The 23,110-nt window shown below is 34.1% G+C and overlaps 1 protein-coding gene across 4 annotated transcripts in view; it reads left to right on the top strand.

Annotated features, from left to right (window-relative positions):
- Positions 1–23,110, top strand: part of crm (cramped chromatin regulator) — a 345,363-nt gene that overhangs the window by 152,933 nt on the left and 169,320 nt on the right. For all 4 annotated transcript variants that reach the window (XM_090406636.1, XM_090406637.1, XM_090406634.1 and 1 more), the window contains exon 9: positions 14,529–15,476. In XM_090406636.1, coding sequence (XP_090262762.1) covers positions 14,529–15,476 — 948 coding nt within the window. The remainder of the gene's footprint in view (positions 1–14,528; positions 15,477–23,110) is intronic.

Below are 23,110 nucleotides of genomic sequence, written 5' to 3' on the forward strand. Positions count from 1 at the left end.
TACATTAATGGCGAAGCATTGTTGTGTAGCATGTGATCGCACAGCGTGTGGGTTCTCATGGGGCCCACACATGAGCATTGTGGTGATTGACGACCCCTTCGTGGGTAAATGAAGCTTCATCCGTGAACAAAACACAAGTTGGAAAATCCAGGTCTACGACACTTTTCTGCAGAAACCACTGCGTGAATTCCACACGTCGAGGATAATCTTCAGTTATCAGTAACTGGCCCCATTGCAGATGAAATGGATGCAAGGACTCAGAGTGCAAAACACGCAATACACTGGATCGAGATAGCAGAGGCATCTTTACGAATGCTGAGATGGCTGCCATCTCAGCATTCGTAAAACGAATCGTGTTCTTCGTACGACGTCGAAAGCTTGAATGAGGAAGCCCTAATTGCTCACCTGGAGCACTGGTGAGCAGCGCCACCTATCACTTTCGGGTGGCTTTTCCGGTCATGCTTTCCTATGTGAATATGGCTGATTTTGATGTTCTCTACCTCCCCTCAAAGTTTGTAAGTGGGATTTTGAACCACCCTGTATATGTAATTCTTCAAATAATTGGAAAAGATACTTCTTTTTTAAAATAAATAAATAGATAAAAATAATCAGATATCTTGTTCGTATTCTCCTCGATTTGGCCAGGATTCAAGAATTATTAGACTTGTTGAATTTATCTTCTACTTAAAATGGTATATATCTTCATAATTTCTTACTTGAAATAGAAAACAACAGAATGTTTTTTTTTTCTCTCTCTCTCTTTTTTTAATCCCTGTCTACATCCATATCAGATTTGCATATACAGTAAGAAAAAGAACTTGTGGTGATGCCTATTTGAGGAAAAAAGCAGCAACTTGAATACCTAAAGGATATCCTAGTTTAAAATTATTATAATTTAAAACTGTCATTAGCATTTGATAACAAGCACCCAGAAAGGTATCCAGTAGTGAAGAAAATCATACCTACAAAGATGCTGTCACTTTACGTGACTGCTTCCAAAAGTTCAGAGAAACTTTGGGAAGTATTTGTTCATAAAAAGTACTAAGAATCAAGGTTTAATGCTTGCTTACTTACTGATGTACTGCTCTTATAAGATACTTATATTTTTTATATCCCACCTCTGATAAGAAGTGGGATATGAAAAATACATCAGCCTGATAAATAGTGTTGCTCACATTTGACATCATATATGTGAAGTGTAATTGTGGTGTTTTATTGAAAGCATCTGGAAGATTTTTTACTTTTTGAATGATTAATGTTAATACTATGTTTTAATATCGCTGAAGTGTTCTTTTTGTGTTATCATTATCCTAAGGAAACAGACTGCAGAATCTGCAAAACCATTTGATATAAACAAATGGATATTATGTTTGTGGATATACTGTGTAATCTAAATGCATTTTTAATAGAACTTGTGCTATGATAATGTTTATTAGACACATATATTCACAAGAATATAGTAATTTTATTATTGCAAATATTTCAACCAGAAACTAAATGGTCACCATCAGTGCATCAGCATAATCACAAGGTGAACTTACAACAAAGAATGCTAACCTTATTTACAGATTTAGGCCATGTGCTGAATGCAACCTAGTGGGTGGTTACAATATAGTAAGATTACAATTAAGGTCCAAATTTAAAATTGATTTGAAACAAAATTAAATTTAATTGGATAATGAAATGACAGCATTATATTAAATTAATAATAATAATAATAATAATAATAATATGAAAAAGCCAAAAGGCTATTTTTTTCTGGCGAGGTTGATATAAGTTAAGGGGATAAAAATCCCTTCTTGTTTTTCAGCCAGTAAGCGTTTAAAACGTTAAAACGTTTACAGATCGTAGTGTTCGATCTTAGTTTCGCTTACTGGCTGAAAAACAAGAAGGGATTTTTATCCCCTTAACTTAAATAATAATAATAATTAAAATGGGGGAGATAACACTACTGCTTTCCATTTATGAGGATGAGACTCTCCCAAATTTTAGCAATAGTCATTCTGCTTAAACCTAAATCTGCACCAATGTAAAAGGTAAGTATTTGACCATAGGATATCATGGTCAGTGTAATATTATGGATATAGAGGGAGGCTTCAGATTTTTGAAGACAAATCTTTCAAAAGTTTTGAGTTTCACTTTTGTTGAACCAATTTGACAACTCTTACTATATGGGAGTGGAAGCTTATTTATCTTTATTTGAGAATCTAGTGTTTGAATTTTGATAATACTATAAATTGATAATTGATAGTGTGGGGATGTACATAAATAGAATTGCTATGTGTTCAAGTACAAATAAGTTCAATAAATTTTGGTTTTTGAGTATTAAAAAACAATTGATCGATTGTATAATATATCAATTTCTTTAATTTTAGATGTGTAATTTTCTTTCATGACATAATTGAAAATTGGCTCTTATTATTCTTTCCAGTTTTTTATTGATGAAGACTCTGTAGCTTCCCTTTCTGTAAACAAAGTAGAAAGGGAGGTTACAGGTGTCTATATATTTATATATATACATATCCTTTCATATATGTCTTCGAATTTATTCTGCAGCTTGTTAGCACATTTGTCCTTATAAGAATCCATAGGTTTAATTTGAATTAGCTGCTTCACTCTTGGTTTTGAACTGAAAACGGAAATAAATCTTTAAATAAATGTGAAGACAGCATACACTGTTTGGAAAGAAGTCAATGAACACTCCCAATAGCAAGCTGCATTGTGCCATGTAATGAGTCACTTGTTTGTAGCCGGTATAAATTAGAGGAATATGATGCTCCCAAGTCAGTGCAACTGTGTCAAGGTGGAATGGCTGCAAGAAGGGAACTGACAGAATTTGAAAGAGGCATTGTGATAGTATGCAATGTTGCAGGCTTGGGCCATTCCAGGTCAACAATCAGTGATATCATACTGAGATGGAAGCACAAAGCATAGGGAGTCAACTGCAAGTGATACTCACACTGGACGACCTGCCACATCAACCGAACAAGACCATGGAATGCTATGAAGGATAATATGTAGAATATGTAAAGGTATAATATTAATATAAGATATTAATATGTAAAGGTATAAATTAGAAGAATATGATGCTCCCAAGTCAGTGCCAAGGTGAAATGGCTGCAAGAAGGAAACTGACAGAATTTGAAAGAGGCATTGTGATAGTATGCAATGTTGCAGGCTTGGGCCATCCCAGGTCAACAATCAGTTGACCTGGGGTGGTACTCCCTGTGCTTCCATATCATACTGAGATGGAAGCACACGGAGTCAACTTAAAGTGATACTCATACTGGACGACCTGCCACATCAACCAAACATGACCATGGAATGCTATGAAGGATAACGTGTAGAAACTGTCATTCGTCAGCCAACACATTCAATGTGGAGTTCCGGGCATCGACTAGAACACATCTGCACAAAAACATTCAGAACTGAGGCTTACAACATGAGTTTGCATGGTAGGACTGCAATATGTGCAAGCCCTACATAACCCTAGGACTTGCACTCTTACCAAAGTGCATAACTGCAACGGTGAAATTCAGAGTTAGGGATGTGATCATATGGCCCTGTTTTTTCTGGTTTGGCCTTAGACCTCTGTAGTGCCACAGACATTGAACTCCAAGAGGTATTATCTGAACATTCTGGAGAATGCATTGCTTTCTACTTTGTGGTGTTTCGGTAGAACTGACCATTGTCTCTTTCAGCAAGACAATGCACCATATTATAAGGCTGCTGCTGTAACTGCATGGTTTGTGGACAACATGAATGTCACCACACTTGACTGATCTTAACCTGGAGCATCTGATAAGGTCAAAGTACATCCACCCCACAACCAACCAGGACCTCATTACATGCCTACAGGAAGAATGGTCCAAAATTCCTATTGGTTGCTATTGTACACTTGTGGAAAGTATGCCCCTTAGGATTGCTGCAGTCATCATAACAAAGAGATCCTACATCTTATTAAGGTAGGCGACTTGGATGTTTTTTTCTCACACTATGGTGTGAGAGCACTCTTCTCGTGGTTTGTTCTTTACAGAAGAATTGTGAATGTTACTGAATGAGGTGCCGTTCAGTAAGATTTATCTGTTGCATTTACTGCTCTTTAGATGGCAGGGTTTTTCTCCTGGAAATGTGGATTACCATCCTGCAAGCCATACAGATTCTCCAGTCAATACATGCAATTGACATACAGATGACTATACATATTAATCACCTTTTTACACAATTATGTTTCAGTTAAGCCAGTTTACTGGCCATGATATCATTGAACTTATCATCTAAGGTGGAAAGCACCTGAAGTAAGAGGAATAGAAGTGAAGAACCAAATAGTTACATCCTAATAGATCCAAAATATAGAATGATGTAATCAATATACAGATTTATCCAGAAACAGATTATAATGAATATCAAATTGTAATGATCACTGTTAGAATAAAATTTAGAGGAATAAAAAGAGATCCCATTGAAAATCAAAATATTGATGTTGAAAAGTTTAAACTTCTTTACATGAATGTTGGTAAGATAAAACCTGTGAGATGGAAGTAATTAAGAAAGCAGTGTATAATAGGTAGGAAGAAAGTACTGTAGAAGAACATTTCAATTATCCTAAGACGATTTTGAGACATTCTTCTGCAGCTTGTCCCACTTAAGCAGGGCCGGTGTTCATGATGAGTCTCGTCCACATCCTCCTGTCTTGGGCTGTAACCACATCCAAGTTCTTCATCCTCAAGTCCTCTTCCACCAGTTTCCTCCATCTCTTCTTTGACCATCCATGCCTCCTCCTCCGTTGCACATCCATATGCATGACCTTTTTCCCCACATATTCGCCCCCCCTTCCTCATAATCACATGACCAAACCATCTCAACTTTGCCTCCTGTATCTTCGCTCCTAAGTTTGTAACTTTCACTGTTACCCTCACATAGTCATTTCTCAGATGATCACACCGCACATCCACCTAAGCATTCTCATCTCTGCTACCTTCATGTTACTGATGTTATTTTCCCTCAGGGCCACAGTTTCCATAGCATACGTCATAGCTGGTCTCACTACTGTCCTATAGATTTTGCCTTTCAGATTGATCGGCACCCTCTTATCGCATAGCACTCCAGCCATCTCTCTCCAGTTCCTCCAACCCGCTTGTATCCTGCATCCCACTTCTTTCTCAGCCCCTCCATCTTCTTCCACTGTTGAACCCAAGTATCTAAAGTCCCTCACCTTCCTGATGACATTTCCTTCCAGCTCCAGATCTGTCTCCTGGCCGCTGTCCACTTTGCAACACATATACTCTGTCTTACTTCTGCTCAGTCTCATACCTCTCTCTCTTCCAGTACTTTCCTCCATCTTTCCAGTTTAGCTGCCACTTCTCTTGAATCTGCACACAGCAAGATGTCATCTGCATACAACATTGTCCAAGGTGAGTCTTCTCTCACCTCCTCCGTCACCACCTCCATCACAATATTAAACAGAAATGGACTTGATACTGACCCTTGAATGCTAACCTATGAAGACAAGAGTTCAGACAGGTCTGAACTCTTGTCTTCATATTTCTGTACATCTCCTGCACCAGTCTGACATATTTCTCTGGTACCTTCTTCTCCCGCAGACACCTACAGACTTCTTGCCTTGGCACTCTATCATATGCTTTCTCCAGATCAATAAATACCAGATGTAGTTCCCGTTGTTTCTCTCGATACTTTTCCATCATCTGCCATAACCCAAAGATAGCATCTGTCGTTGATCGAACAGGCATGAAGCCAAATTGTTCCTTTGCAATCTCCACCTCCTTCCTCAATCTTCCATCAAGAACCCTTTCTAGGATTTTCATTGTGTGGGATATCAACTTTATTCCTCTGTAATTCTTACAGTCTTGTGCATCCTGCATCCCACTGATTTTGAGACATTAAAAAAAAAGTCATTAAAGTATATAGATGTGAATGTCTGAAATGTAAGTAGAGAAATGATGAAATAAAAAATAATTTAAAAGTAAGATGAAAGTAAGAATGCATTTGTGACAGGAGAAAGAGGGAGCAAAAGATATAAGAAAAGAGTAATGAGTTTAAAAAAAAAAAAAAAAGAGGAAGGAAGGCAAAGGAAGAGTGGTTTTGCACTAATGTAAAAATTGAACAGAGGGAAATAAATAACATCAAAAAATGTTCTGACTCAGTAACCTTGTAGCACAGAAACTAGAGCATTAAAAGATAAAAACGCATATATTATGAAAAAAGAAATGTTTAGCTAGATGGATAGGATATACACCTGAATTATGTGAAGATAAGAGAAGAAAGCTTAGTAGTGTGTGTGCGCGCGTGCGAGTATATATATATATATTAGCTAAGGATTGTTAAAATGTATTAGAGGGGAGGTTGTATCCCTCTGCAGGAATTATGAATTCAATTTTTGTGCTATTTAGTGTGTGCTATTCAATTTTTTTACTAAGAATGTAGAATTCAAGATAAGTTTAATTGGACATGCATCTAATTTTTTTAATTTATTATTATTATTGTTGTGTGTGTGTGCATATGCATGGTAATTACATCATGACAGTGAATACACAAAAAGATAGATTACATGAAGCAAGATCGGAATGAAAGCTAATGTTACAGGATGCATTCTTTGTACTGCTCTCTGACCAGTAATATGATACCATTAGGAACTTATGGGACAAAATATAACCAATAGGCAGTGGAATACAAAGATGTATATTAAAATATACAAAAATGTATACATTTCATGTATACATTAAGTTTATTAGTGAGAGTTCAAAATTACCATCTTGCAGTTCAGATTAGATTGATTGCAAAGGACTTCATACCAATCTTTGAAGTGTCTTTCAAATTTTATAGGACCTACATGAAAAATGTATTGTTCCAGATGATCTTATGGCTAGTAGACACTCTTTTTCTGCAAGATAACATTTCTCATCTTGAAGAAAAATCGATATAATCCATATGTTATAATTGTCTACAGTATGACCCATCTTTTTAAAATAGGAAAGAGTTCAAGAAGAAGGAATCTAAAAGAGGAAATTTTTCTGGCAGGGCAGAATAAAATAAATCATTTATTGGCATGAAAGCTATCTTTTAATTAAATTTTTTAAGATCCTTTGAAATGCATTTAAAAATGCATCTGATATATGGAATAAAAATGGTCTTGATATCTGAAGATGGCCTATTAGTAGTAGATCAGTAATCTGAGTTGTGTTGTATTATTGTGGGTGGAAAGTATCCATTAAGTATCTTGTTATCTTTTATATAATGTAATTCTTGCTGAGAGAGTCTTCAGAACAGCAGATCAACGTGTCCTGCAGTTCTGCATTTTTGTGAGGGGGTGATGCATTAACTGGCGAATATATCTTTCAGGAAATGTAGTTTTCTTATAAGCAAAAGCTGAGAGAGCCAAACTTCCCACTTTATGGGCAAATTAAGGTAAGAGAAGGCTCTATTATGTTCTTTTTATAATATAAATTTTATCCTAGGAAAAAGATTATTAATTTGAATTTAAAATGTCTTAATTTGTATTAGAACAAGGCCACATCATCAACATAGCAAATCCCCAAGGAGGGGCAAAGAGCAATAGTAGTCAAGAGTTACTTTTCCATCAAGGAAATAATTAAACACCAGTGGTGTTTAATCCATGGTTTGACCTTTCACTTTCTTGTAGAGAGTATATTTTTTCACAAAAAGTATCCAGAATGCTTAGGAAACTCAAATAAATTATGGCAGCTGGAAAATTCTCAAATAAATGAAGAGTGAGGAAGCACAGAAGAACATCAAAACTTGCCACAATGTCCGAGTTCTAAAGGGCCTTCACTTTAGACATGAAATCTGTAGTATTCTTTATGTAGGGGAATGATTTTTTTTTTCAGACTGATTGAGTAGGTTAGATAAATTTTGAGCAATTATAAGTAGGACAACCAATACATTCCACAACTGGCCGACTGGTGTGCGCATTTTATGTATTTATGAAAGTCTGACGTGAAAAATCCTTAGTTTTTTGAACATCCAAAGAATAAGCATTTTGATTTAATCAAAACAATTGATTTAGTGCATCCACTTGTAATTTGTTAAAATGATCTTTAAAAGAAAACTAATTTTGTGATTATATTTAAATTAATCTATAATCACTTGAAATTCCCTTGTCACCTAAGATACCCTGCTTGCAATGGAGTTCCACTGCAATGATCCCATTGTAAGTCAGAAAGGCTGTGAAATTTAAATCACTACACTAGCCATAAGGACATGTTTAATAATTAACATGCCTGAATGCTAAAATGTGTAAGTCTGTTTTGTTATATTTTTAACTAATTTTAGCATTTAAAAACTTTCCACTTTAAATGCTAAAATTTACATTAAAATTCTAATTTTAATACAATGTACAATTATAACATAAAATTACTGTGTATAGTACTGTATAACAATAAATAATGAAACATGAGTGTATAGTGCTGTGCTTCTGTGCACTTCTAGTAAAATAATCAGCTGGAAATGCATGGAGTAAAAGTATTCTTCAAAGTTACTGCTTTATTACTTGGATGATTCATCAAAGGAAGCAGGTGAGGCTTATGTTATCAACACAGTCTTCAAATTTAGGAATTGCCACAAAGCTTTCTGGAGATGGTTAACTGGAATTATAACTTTTGGAGGTTCATATTCAGGAAGTGAATTACAAACAGGAGCGGGCTTCTTTAAAAATTGTAAATTATGTCTAACTTAGTGTACACAGTTATGTCTATTTTTCCCTGTATAAATTACTCTGATAGGTACTAAATGAGTAATTATTTTGGATGACTTAAGTATCTGAATATTGATTGGGTATCAGAGAAAACTCATGATAAGAATGAAGGAGAATTTATTGAGCTGTTGCATGACAACTTTCTCAAGCAGCATGTGAAAGACACATCAGAAGGTGTCTCAGTTAAGGATGTGACTGTTTTGCTATTAGTTGATGACAGTGATCATGCCATACTACTGACCTGGGAAGTGGAAGTAGCCAGCTATATGGATGTTCCATTGAGAACAGGCTACATGTTGAACTACAAATCTATAAATTATGAGACACCTTAGAATACTATCTTGGTTCCATGGTCTCAATTACTGATTGGAAGGATATCAGCAGTACATGGGAAACTTTTAAAATATGTTTAAATGATGCAGTATCTGAATGTGTCCCTATAATTCAAAAAACAAATAGATTGGGAGTGAAATGGATGTGCACTCTTATTAAGCAAAGAGGTCCATAAGAAAATGATATGGAATGAATTTCATGAGAATATGAGTGAGACTAGTTGTGAAATATATAAAACACAGGCTAGAAAGTTTATCAGTACTGTATGGAAATCTAAGTTGAAGTATGAAACGAAATTGGCTGCACAGGCTAAAGGCAACCCAAAAGAATTTTATTTTTATGCTGCAAGTAAAAATTTAATCTCCTGGGAGCTGTAGATAAATAAAATATATATATATAATTTTTTTTTGGATTTTTATATTTATCCCACACACAAGAGGTGCAAGAGCCAATCACACTTGGCACAGATCAGCGCTAAGTGTGATTCTAGCTCTGTATGGTTTTCATTTGTGAGTTCCTCAACAGCTTTCACCAACTGCTCTACATCTTCATTGTTAATTCCAGAACTTTAGCTAGCAGCACTGTTTTGTCTCCAACCTTTTGTAAAGCTTTATCATATCTTCTGAATGTATAAATATTTATGATTATTATTATAGTACAGGTATCTCCATGGAGTCAGAAGATTCATTATGGAAGATCCATTACTGACATGATACCTCATATTCCTCTCCTTAAACTCATTCACTGATGAAGTTCACAATCACCTCTGGCAACCCATTCACCATCCTAAAAGCCAAAAATCCAGTCATAACACCCTTTCTGACCACACTTACATAATTTCCATTGATTACCTCTTGTTCTCAACCTTCCTGCCATGTATTGAAAAAAGTCATTAGTATCAATCCTATAAAACCCCTTTAATAACTTATATGCTTCTCTCATGTCTCATAATTTTTGCCTATTAGGCAGTTTTTGAAGCCCATAGATCTGCCACAATTTTGCTTGACGCCTTGCCTTTAGATCATTTCCATCACTTCTTCATTCCTCTGGAATCTAGGTGATTTGATGACTTTCACTCAGATACACCACATTTTTATGTATTTATTTTTTTATTTTTTAATTAAGTGACATGTATTATGCATTCCTAATAAAAAGAATTGCAAAGAAATAGAGTTATATTAAACATAGAATATTTCTCCTCCCCCTCCATTTACACTAATGTAATCATTCCTTTATTACTCTGTCGTATCATTTAATTTAATGTTGTCATTAAATTCTTTTGTCTTTCTCTCCTTAAAGAATTAATGTAATTTATTTTGTAAAATGATGATGTTGTTAAAATGAATTGTAACCTTGTCTTCATGGTTACACAGTGATCAGCATTCATTATTAAAAATTATGAAAACAACTACGATGTTATAGTAAAACTTCAATTTAATATAAACCAAACTAATCACTCGACATTTTGACCTTCATATCAAGATCATCATCTAGAGTATACACATATATACAAAGAAACTAGCTACATTACAACATGTTATGCTAAAGTCACAGTAATTTGGTCAACCATTAAAACTACATATAAACAAAATTAAAATCATAATATTTGGCAAAGTTGATTTATTAGTCAGTTTGATGTTTCTGTCCTTTTTCACAAGTGTCCCAATCAGTGACCTATAAGAGAATAATTCTTCTCTTACAGGACAAAATAATTTTTACCTATAAAAAAGAAGGCACAGCCAGGGACTCACCATTATCCCCCCCCCCCCCCCCAATTGCTAACTTTTATATGGAAGCTTTTGAGTAACATGCACTAGATTTCTTTACTTTAAAACCTACAGTTTGGCTTAGATATGTTTATGTTTTCATTATCTAGCCACATTACCACCAAACTTTAAACACCTTCCTCAGCCACCTGAGCAAACAACATGAATGTATATAATTGACTATTGAAATTGAAAATCAAAACTCACTTCCTTTCCTATTATTGTTATTGAATACTATTATTGTTATTCATAGTAAATGAATATTGGGAAGGAATCAGAGATACTTGTGGTATAAACCTAATATAACCTGGAAATAACCTACATAGGGTTTTAAATAGTTGTGGGCAAAAATAAATAAATAAATAAACACATGTGAAGCAGTAAAGCTTTATAAATGGGAACAATAACTTCTCTATCCCTGATTGTTAACATGTTCTTCAAGAATCATATAATTTGATGTGCTGTTTTGGCTACCTTTGCAATATGCACTCTAAACTTCAATTTGTTGTCCACAATAACACCCAAGTCCCTGGCCTCCTCAGCTTCCTGCAGTTCATTTCCATCAGTATAGTATATAGCTTGTGATATTTTCTTCCCAAAGTGTATCTATCACCTTACTCTTGATCACATTAAACTTGCAGCCCATACTGCCAGTCTGTTTAAGTCATCCTGCAGGATCTTTATATCATCTTCATTTCCTATCACATTTTTCAGTTTTGCATCATCATCAGCAAACAACTGAATATTTCCTATCAAACCATCTCCTATATCACTGATGTTCAAATTAAGCAATGGAAAACTGAGCTCTCTGGTACTGTATTAGCCATCTGCCTTCCCCTCAATTTAATTCCTCCATAAATCAGTCTTTGTTATCTGTTCATCAGCCATCCTCTAATCTAAATCACTGGATTCATATTCATCCTCATTTGCTCCAGTTTATTTAACAGAGTTCTATGCGGAATCCTATAAAATGCCTCTGCAAGGTTCAGCAGTATCACTGAGTAGGCATGTCCTTTATCCTACTCAATTGTCTTTATTATAAAAAGTTATCAAATTACTAAGGAAAGACCTATCCTATCCTATTCCCTCAGCCATACGGCTGGTGGGGGTAGCTATAAGGCAAGACCTGTCCATCACAAAATCATGTCATCCCCTTATAAAGTATCACATTTCTATCCACCCAGTCCTGTCGTTTACCAATTTCTCCCACACCTTAACCACCAGTCATGAAATTATGATTGGCCAATAATTTGCTACTTCTGTCTTGCAGCCTCCTTTATGCAGTGGGACTATTTCTCTGTTTCCACTCAGAAGTCATATTTCCATATACGAGTAGCCAAAAGGTGTCACTTATTAAAATATTCTGGATTAGAGATAGATACGAGTTGCCCAATCCTGAAATTACTTCACATACAAACTTTGTTTGCTTACACTTGGATAAAGGATTAAGACAGGCAAGATTCTTTTAAATAACAGCCACAAGATTTAACTTAAAGATGCCGAGAAATTATATTCTTGGTTTAATCCTTGACATTGATAACACCAGCAATGTCAAGGTTGTACTTCTCTGATTAGATCTGCCAGTTTAGCTTTTTTGTTTTGTTTGCTGACAGTTCTTATGTTGATGGTGCCTTTCTTCAGTTCTGTTGAGGTTGAGTTTGTTTCAGTAACTGACTTGGAAAGATCATAGATTGAAAAATCAGTTTCACATTAGTTGTAGGTCTTATGAGGACATTTGGTTCATGCATTTTCACAACTATGCTGTCTGGGGGATTTACACCTGTATAATATATGTATAAGCCTAGTCTTGTACTCTTAAGTAAATAAATAATGGCTTTCACCACGTTACTTTTTTTGGTACCTCTTTGTAGGATCAATTTCCATAATTATAAAATCAGAATGGAGATTCTTCATTAGCATTGATAGTATTTAAAAGCTTTGATGTTTGCTATATTAGCTTGCATAATCATAATGTCTTCATTATTGTTGGAAGTTTTTCCACTTGGTTATACTATAAATTAAACATTAAAGATACCAAGAAATTATATTCTTGGTTTAATCCTTTATCCAAATGTAAGTAAACAAAGTTTGCACCCAAAGTATTTTCAGGACTAGGCAACTTGTATATAGATGCTAATGACTTCATATCGTTTGCCTTGGTATCCCATAATGCAAAGCACATATCCTTACAGATATGTATAATGCTAGGCATTATGGGAAGTGTCACTGCCCAGACCGGTTTTGATCTTTATTGAGGTCTTATCAGCGGGAGCCATACCCAGAGGTGATATCAAGGTTGAAGTAATGCAGAAGTCATATTTTCATATATTCCAGAGTATTAAAATATTCTGGATTAGAGATAGTTGTTGGAAGTTTTTCCACTTGGTTATATTAAAAATTAAAGATGTCAAGAAATTATATTCTTGGTTTAATTCTTTATTCAAGTGTAAGCAAACAAAGTTTGCACCTGAAGTATTTTCAGGACTGGACAACTCGTATATAGAAGCTAATGACTTCACATCACTTGCTGGAGTATTCCATAATGCAAAATACATATCCTTACAGACTATGAATTAGTGCTATTCATAATGGGAAGGATCACTGCCCAGACTGGTTTTGACCTTTATTGAGGTCTCATCAGTGGGAGCCAGACCAGAGGTGATACCAAGGTTGAAGTAATGCAGAAGTCATATTTTCATATACAAGTAGCCAGTAGATGCCACACACTTTATTAATAAAATACTCTGGATTAGAAATAGTTGTTGGAAGTTTTTCCACTTGGTCATACTATAAATTATCTTTAATTTACAGTATGACCAAGTGGAAAAACTAACAACTATATCTAATCCAGAGTATTTTATTAATAAGGTGTGTGACATCTTTTGGCTACTTCTATATTACGATATGACTTCTGAATTACTTCAACCTTGGTATCACCTCTGGATCTGACTCCCACTGATGCGACCGTTTGGGGAGTGACCGTTCACATAATGCATAGCATTATACATGCCTGTAAGAATATGTTGCATTATGATGTGAAATCATTAGCTTCTATAGACGAGTTGCCCAGTCCTGAAAATACTTCAGGTAGAAACTTTGTTTGCTTACACTTGGATAAAGGATTAAACCAAGAATATAATTTCTTGGCATCTTTAATTTAATGTCTTCATTATGTTTTAGATTTGTTAGTACTTTGTGTTCCTTAAGAATTTTATTAGAATTTAATCCCACTTCTTATTAGGCTTTAGAGTAAATATGCTGTCTGTTCAGCTAACTAGGCCAGGAAACTGCTGCAATGCAAATGGAACTATTTCCAGTGACTACTGATATTGTTTCATGTAATTTTGAGATTTTTTCTATCTATATATATTATTATATGAGATGTTTTCATCTGAAGAACAATTTAATGATGATTTTAAATGCATAATGGAAAGGAAATAAAAGCTCTGGTAGTTGCCTGTATTTATTTTAATTACCTAGTAAAATGCTAGCAAATAATAAGTAACTTTTCATAGCTGCTGTTTACTTCAACTAACTGCTTGGTATTTAGGGGACCAAATGGTGTAGTTTACTGTATTACTATTTTTCAATACTCATGTACATTTTTTTTTTTTTCAAAACTGTCTACAGAATTGTTTTGTTAATGATGATAATTAATATTATTTATTCATTTTAATCCTTTTATGTTATTCTTTTAGAAGCAACAAATTTTGGGAAGTCTTCCAAACTTTTCCTCCCAACTCCCACCTGATCCATGTCCTATCTTACGGATTAGACCCAAGGATAATGCCACCATTTCTCGCTTATCTATATCATCTGTTGATGTTGCTTCAAGTGCTGATGTGTGCCTTGACAATTATATGAGAAATGTTGTAAAAGATGGAAAAGAAAAGGAAAACATGAAAGGAAAGAAAGCTGTTGGAAGGGCAAAGACAAAATTAACAGATTGTAAATTGGGAATTGAGTCTCAGTTTAAAATAAATAATTCTGTTTCTGAAGAAAAAGGCAATAAATCAGGATATTCTAATTTGGATGACACGACGTCAAAAGATGACAAAAGTAATTCATTAGCTGAAACCGGAACATGTGGATTACTAACACCACCAAAATCTGTTCCAGAATCCCAGAACACTGGAGAAAATCCTGTGGATGAAGCACAGAGATCATTGTCTTTGTTAACTGATATGCTAAGTTCCATGGATAAAAACTCTTATTCAGAAGAAGATTCACTTTCAGACAAAACTGTTGTGGATATATGCAAATTAGAATCAAACCATAATATTCATAGACCTTTAACACCTGAATGTAGAACTATTGAAGAGTTCTATTTAACTACACAGTCAAATGCTGACAATATGACTTTGGGTCAACTTCTTGGGCTGGCTACCAAGAAACATCAGGAAAATGTACCTTTAAGAAAAGAAATTAATTGTGATAATCTTAATAGTTATATGGAAAAAAAGAATACTGATGTTAATGCAGCCCATGATGCTTTTCATAGTAGTGATTGTAAAATCAAAAACTGTGAAGAAAATTCTAGAATGGAAAATTCAGAGCATGTAGTTTTAGATGAAATTGAAATGATTCGTAAAGGTTGGACAGTTCACAATGTAGGAATATTAACTGTTGGTGAACTCTATTTAAAGGTAAGACTTTGGTAGTATATGTTGTTTTATGTTCACATTTGCAAACGGAAATTAATTAAGCAAGATTTCACAATGTCTTTGTGACAAAGTACTAAATACTTAAATACTTAAAAATGTCTTAATTATTTAAAAGAAATCTGTGATGGTCAATTATACTTGCATTTTTCACAGTTAAAGTTTTTGTCTAAGAACCAGCTAACACCACATGCATATCCATTTCTCTGCTTTCATGGAAAATGTGATTACTGGAATCCTTGTATATTTATTTTTATTTGATGCACATACATTTTATCAGCAAAAATAAGGCGACAGAAGACACAAATGTTGTTTTAATTAATTTTAACATCATTCTTTGTTCCATTAATTTACTAATAATACTTTTTTACTTCAAAACATATTTCCTGGATATTGTAGTCATCTTTTGTGCATTCTTCACTTTTGGTTAGCTTGCTTAGCAAAAGCAAATAAACAAAAAAAAAGTTGCTGAGGTGATGCTAGAAATTGCAATTCTTTAATGAATGCCTTACTTTGCAGACAATCATAAAAAGTTTATCATAATAACATTCTTTTATTGTGACACCATTTGTATTAGAACAATTGAACCCAGAGTTATTTTTAATTTCACAAAATATGTAAACATTATAAGAGTCATCGTCCATCTGTATGCAAGTTATTTTTGGACTCTGGTTACACAGATTTTATTCATTGGTAATTTGAATCCTTGATAATAATTTTTTGAAGCATTCTAGCTTTTTTTCCACAGAGCCACGAAGGGGCAAAATATGTCAAAATTATATATTACAAATAACTTCTGCTCTGGCAGAATAGGATTTAATCAAATTAAAACATGCACAAGAAGATAATCAATGATTCACTTTTGGCTTTCATTTGCTATATTTTTCCATTAAATACATACAATTTAAACTTTTATTTTTGATTACATGAGAATGTCAACATAAGCCATTGTGGAATAAATAATGACTAACCATGGATTTGTTACTTGCAGATTTATTTATTTAACATAAAATTTTCTCTTGTGTTTAGTATGGCCTTAACATGACTTTCAAATTAAGCAAGTAGAATAAAAAACCAGAAGACTTAATAATAAAAATGCATGATCTACATGTACAACAGAATAATGTAATCTTTAAAGGTACCTGTGGCATAGAACTTTTTTTTAAAAATATTTTTCTAGCATGCAGCAACCATTTTTAATCAGTAAACTGATTGTTGTATTTAACTTGTATTTGTGTTCTTTGAATTGCTTATTTTTTTCCACACACTGATGATGTAATGTTATTTTCAGTAGAAAATATCTGTGCTTTTCATTAAAGTGTATTTCTGTAGTTATCATGTTATTTTCGTTGTTTTTGTACAAGATAGTGGCTTGTCTAAAATACATTAATCATAAAGGTTCATGTTTAAAGAAGAGACAAAGTACTAATTAATAAAAATTAAAAGGAATAAATAAACTATTGCCTAATAAATAATCTCATAATTGAATGTGTGGAGAAGTGAAGTAATATTGCCATAATAGGGATAACTTCAGGCCATCGTTTCTGTACAGACGGTGAAGCAAGATTTCACAATGTCTTTGTGACAAAGTACTAATTAATAAAAATTAAAAGGAGTAAACAAACTATTGCCTATTGAATGTGTGGAGAAGTGAAGTAATATTGCCATAATAGGGATAACTTCAGGTAATAAAATCTGTACATTTCTGTACAGATTTGGACGGTGAAGCAAGATTTCACAATGTCTTTGTATAAGTGTTCTGTGAGATAATTACTTTTGTGAAGGACCTTAATTTTCCTCCCAGGGATTTGATGTGTAGTGGAGAAGAAATGTTCTGCAAGTCCCAACTGTTCTGACTTATGAGATATATTATATAACTGAGGTGTCCATCATAATGAATTTTGGCCAAAATATGATACTCCACACTGGCACTGGATTTGATAGACTGCAGGAGAGGATTAAAAGTTGAAGTTTATCTTATGCAGAGCTTAAGAAAGCAGAAATCTTGCTAACAGAGCAAAAAGTCACCTGTAGGCCAACTTATCTAAACAGTTTAGCTACTATACATACTCGAATATAACTTGCCCTTGTATATATATCGCACCCGTAATTTTACTTTATAAAAAAAGAAATTATAAAGTTTGTATATAGTTCACAGACAAAAAAAGTTTAAAACTTTAAGAAATAGATAGTGAATATTGTTATGGCAGATATTTTGGAATTCGGTTGAAGAGAATCAGCATTTCAACTCAACAATCATTGGCTTGCCTTTTTCGTTGAGTCACGCAACCTTTTGTTAATACCACACCAGTCATATACAAGCTAGTATATATATGTTTTCTTTCTAAAAACGGATAAGTGAAGGCTTCGATCTGGTTGATAAACAACAAAGAAATCTAGAAATGCAATTCAATAATCTTCTTCTACCTCAAGAGTGAACCAGGTAAGTGGCAGATTCCGTTGATCTTTGTGAATAGAGGACAACTCTGAAATACTAATGATTGTCTAATAAGCTCCCCAGCAGATGAAAAGGGTGAATAAATAACTAACAAATGGTTGAATTTTTGTATAAGCTTCTCTTGCATAGTGGCAAAGACCCTGTGAAACAGACTGGCAAACAGGGTTGAAACTAATGCATTGTGAACAGACTTAATGTCCTTATTTAACATGTTCGCACCACCATTGCATAAACCACTGGTGGGAACTAACTTTAACATATGTATGCTGCTTCCATGTCAGTGGTCACATTTTTGCAAAGCCTTATACAGCATTTTATTTGCAACTTTTTCAGTAGAAATTTATTTTTTAAAATACCTTAATGATACGAACACCTCAAATGCCATTTGAACTGATTTCATATATATATATATATATATATATATATATATATATAAATTAGTTTGAATGACTATATACCGAGAATGAAAAAAAAAACAAGGTTTAATATTAAGATACAACTAGTTTCATTGAATGATTCAACTTCTTCAGGTATGACAGGCAAAGAATTATACAAAAAATGACAGAGACATGATAAAATTACATCAACAGATCTAGTATAAAAGACAATAGTACATTTTAAAAACAGGAATGCTAGCTAGAGTTCTAAATTAAAGTTGACTAGGTGTGTGAGCTGCCACGAGTGCGCCAATACTGAACAGAGGCAATGTGTGCATTCAGAGAGATTGAAGCTAAGGCTGTTGTTAATGTGGGATGAATCTAGTGAAATTTCTCTAGATTCGATGATCTTTCTTTTGACTTCATCATAACACACATGGATATTAGAAGTTTTTGGCCAGTCTACGAGGTGTTGGCGGCCTTCATCCGAGTTAATTGAGAAGAGAATGTGGCTAGAGAGAGAGCTCTGGCTCTGGTCTTATTGTAGGAAATGTCTCTCTGGTGTTCTTCCATACGCAAAAGGATGGATTTAGCTGTCTGGCCTTAATATGGTTTTCCACATTCACACAAAATCTTGTAGACTCCTTCATACTGAGTAGGGAGATGTTTCACTTTACATTTACTTAGTATGGAGTGAAGTTTTGGAAATGTAGTGAAGCAAGTTCTAATGTTGAATTTCTTAAGAATTTTTGCTAGTTTTGGGGAGAGAGAGCTGATGTATGGCAATGAAATAAAAGCTCTTGGGGGAGAGAAGAATCTTCAGTAGCAGTAGAGCGATGGAAAGAGAAAAATTTATCAATCTGTTTAAGAGAGAAACCACTGTTGACAAAAGTCCTTTTAAGTAAATGGAGTTCATTTTCAATTTCCGTTTCATCTGTAAGTAAAGATCTGGCTCGATGTGCCAGGGTTGAAATAATACCAAATTTTTGCGGAGGGTAGGGTTTTACAAATAATTTTACAAAATAATATGCTGCTCCATCAACCCACATTATTTTTACCACACCTAGATAAATACCTGATCACTGGTTAGTCCCACCCGATAGTTATTTACTGAGCTACCAAATGTATACAGCTGCTGTTTATTATTAGTTAGTTATTTATATTTTGCAAACAAACAAATCTCTTTCACTCTTCTCATAAGTTCATAAGTTTATAACTTATGATGTCATTATGTCTAGAGTTTATATGATTACAAGTTATTGCTCCGCCTAACAACTTGAAGAACAAACATAAAATATCACAAATGTTAATTATTAATAATTTGTTTCCAGTAATGAAAGTATTTCTATTCACACCTGTTCTTTTTCTCTCTTATGTTTCTCATTCTCACAGGGCTCATTAATGTACAGTTCACATATTTACATTGTTTAGTAATTCAAATATACCAGCAGAATACAGTTGTCCCCCCCCCTATCCACACATGATACGTTCCAAGACCCCCCCCCCCCCCCCCATCAGACACCTGAAACCACGGATAGTACCGAACCCTATGTATACTATGTGTTTTTCCTATGCATACATACCTATGATAAAGTGTAAGTTATCAGTTAGGCACAGTAAGAGATTAACAATAACTAATAATAAAATAGAACAATTATAACAGTATATTGTAATAAAAATTATGTGAATGGAATCTTACCAACCCTAGCATTCATTTTATTATTATTATTTATTTATTTATTATTTTATGAAGTCGAGAACTTTCACCTTTTCATGTAAAAGGAAGCACTTTATGGCTTCTCTTTGGGATATCCAAATTGCCAATATCACTACTCTTGAGTTTAGGGCCATTTATTCAGTAAAATAAGGGTTACTTGAACACAAGCACTGCGATACTGAGAACTACCCAGAAAGGTGCACAATTTAAAATTTATGAATGGTCTATTACTAAAATAAAGAGCCATATGACTTCATTTCGGCTATGTAAAATTACATAGGCGAAGTGGATATTAGATTCAACATTATTTCAAAGCCTAATGTTTGTAGAAACTATGAAGTTTCGTAAGTTGACCTGAGAGCGTATGAGAATACAATCATTGGCATCTCCGAGTTGCCTTAACTACTTAAGTCAAGTAGTCGAAGCTAAGGCAAATCAGGGATGCCGAGGATAGTATTCTCGTAAGCTCTCGGATCAACTTACGAAACTTTCATAGTTTCTACAAACATTAGGCTTTGAAATAATGTTGGATCTGATATCCACTTTGCTGACGTAATTATAAATTGTTTAGGTATTGTTTCTGGGAAAATTCCCATGCTACTCCTCTTAAATATTATTATTATTATTATTACGGCTATTATAGCCTGTTTTTGTTTAGGAGTATCCCTTATTTTAAATACATTGGCTATTTTTACTCAAAAATTTATATATATATATATATTTTAGGGCATTATGGGTGAGTATTGAAGGCAATTATAGCAGAATAAAAGAGGAAGAAAAATTTTGTACCTTGTGTTGATACTAGGATGTCTTCAAATTCAAATTGTTCCTGCTGAAGGTTGTTGTTTATAACAAGGGGGAAGGACGCATGTGTGTGTGTGTGTGGGGGTGTTTTGACGTGGGAAGAATAAATTGGAAACCCAGGTTTATTTTAATAATATATATATATATATATATATATTACTGTGTTTAAGGGCACTTTTTTGGGGGGGGGGAGGGTTTACTTATGGGAAAACTGGGGCAGGGGAGAACGTTAACGGGGTGCAAACCGTTTCGGTCGACTGACCATCATCGGAACATTTTCGGAATGAGTGTAGGGCTATGTCATGACTGCAAGTTGAATCTGCCAAATAAGGGCATTTGTTGGCAATTTTTGAGTAAAAATAGCCAATGTATTTAAAATAAGGGACACTCCTAAACAAAAACAGGCTATAATAGCCGTAATAATAATAAATTGTTTATTTCTGGAATTTTCCATTTAATATTTTCAGACCAGGGTTTACTGTGGATAACTGAAACCACGGATAGCGAACCCGCAGATAAGGGGACTACAGTATAGTATTCTCTTTAATTATTTGTTTCTAATATATCCTAAAACAAACACATTAGTTTCTCCCCAGCTCCGTTTCCATGCAGATTTGGTTACAATCAAAGAACAGACATGTGGCACATCTGCAAATATGCATGGTTGAAATTGCCATGGGTTACAGTGTTTTCACTCATTCTGCCAGATGGTTAGAATAGCAGGAAGAGAGTCCTGATTGCCCTGATATATTAATGTGTTAACAAAACTAAGCAGTTTTTGTTCTTACAAAGCTGTAAGAAATAATAAGAATCTACTAGTCTATGTATACATTCAATGAGCCCTTAGAGACCGAAAAGTTTCTTTTATCTGGTAGATATTAGCTGGGCAATTCAGAAATCTGATCCAGTTTATCATTTAGCATATTTAACTAAAAGTTTACCGTAATGATCGGTTGTTATTTATATATCTTACAAATCACATGCTGATTTCTAATCACTGCAACTCTTATGGTAAACATATAGCAAAAGATTAGAGGAGACATGCTGAAGTGCTGATCTGGGCAGTTCATGGTATAGTGGGATATTTGCCTTGGTCATTTTTTACAAGAGTTGGAGGGAAAGACAGACTCCTAGAAGTCTGTCTTATGTTTAGGTGATGCTACCATTTTGTTTAGTTACCATTGTACCAACAGGATATGTGTGTGCTTGCTTGTGTGTGTGTGTGTGTGAGAGAGAGAGATGAAAACATGGGAAGGCAGAAGTTTCACCCAAAAGTTTTAACAAGGGACTAGCAATTTGAGCAGCGTGTGTGTGTGGGGAGGGGGGGGGGGGTGAGCTGTTTTTAACATTTGGCTCTTACAAAGTCTACTTTGACTTTTATTTATTTATTATTATTACTTTATTTTATTTATTTGTGCAGTTGTTATCAGTTGTAGTATAAGCTAAGTGAGATTCTGTAGTTTTTGACTGGAGCCATTGAATGGACAATAAATTTTTATCTCGAACTGGTTTAGTACATACATGTGTTGGAGTACTAGGACTTGGATAGGGGTTTTGAGTTGAGTGGGGAATGAAGATTTTCTTTCTAGTAAGAATAATTTTAGTCATTTGATCAGCTTCTGAAAGGGTAATTGTGTATTGACCCAACTTGTACATTAAAAATCCTAATGTAGAAGCATTGTGAATTCAACATAGAAACACACATAGATTACCAGAAAGCCTTTTGCAGAGTCATAGATGAAATAATAAAGAAATGGAAGAAAAATATGAAACCAGCATTTAAACTAGATTGTGGAACTATGCTTAATATCCTGTTGTTTGTGGATGACTAAATAATCATAGCAAGAAGTGAAGATCAACTCGGGAGATCAATATTTTCAGAAATATGTAAAGAACTAGAAATAGACTCAGTATTAGATAAATTATGCAAATATAGAAAGAAATAGATTGAACATGTTGAAAAAGTGAAACAATTTAAGACTACTCAAATTTACATTTCTTTACAAAAAATACCTAGATGTCACAGTTGGAGGACATAAAAACCAGCAATAAGGCAAGAAAAAGCCACTTAGCCTAAATTCCTGAAAGGATGAGCGTGATTTGATTAGGAGAACAGAAGCAGTAATTAGAGCATGGAATCAGGCATAGAAGATCCTAAAAATCATTCAAATTGGCATTATTGTTGTATCATAGGTGAGGCAGATATTGGCTTGGAGGAAGTCAGTCTTGAAGGGAGAGGAGAAAAAAAAAAAAAAAATAGACA

The sequence above is a fragment of the Typopeltis vanoorti genome, chromosome 16 (assembly GCF_054136105.1).
Source record: "Typopeltis vanoorti isolate ZY-2024b chromosome 16, IOZ_Tvanoo_1.0, whole genome shotgun sequence".
Lineage (NCBI taxonomy): Eukaryota > Metazoa > Arthropoda > Arachnida > Uropygi > Thelyphonidae > Typopeltis > Typopeltis vanoorti.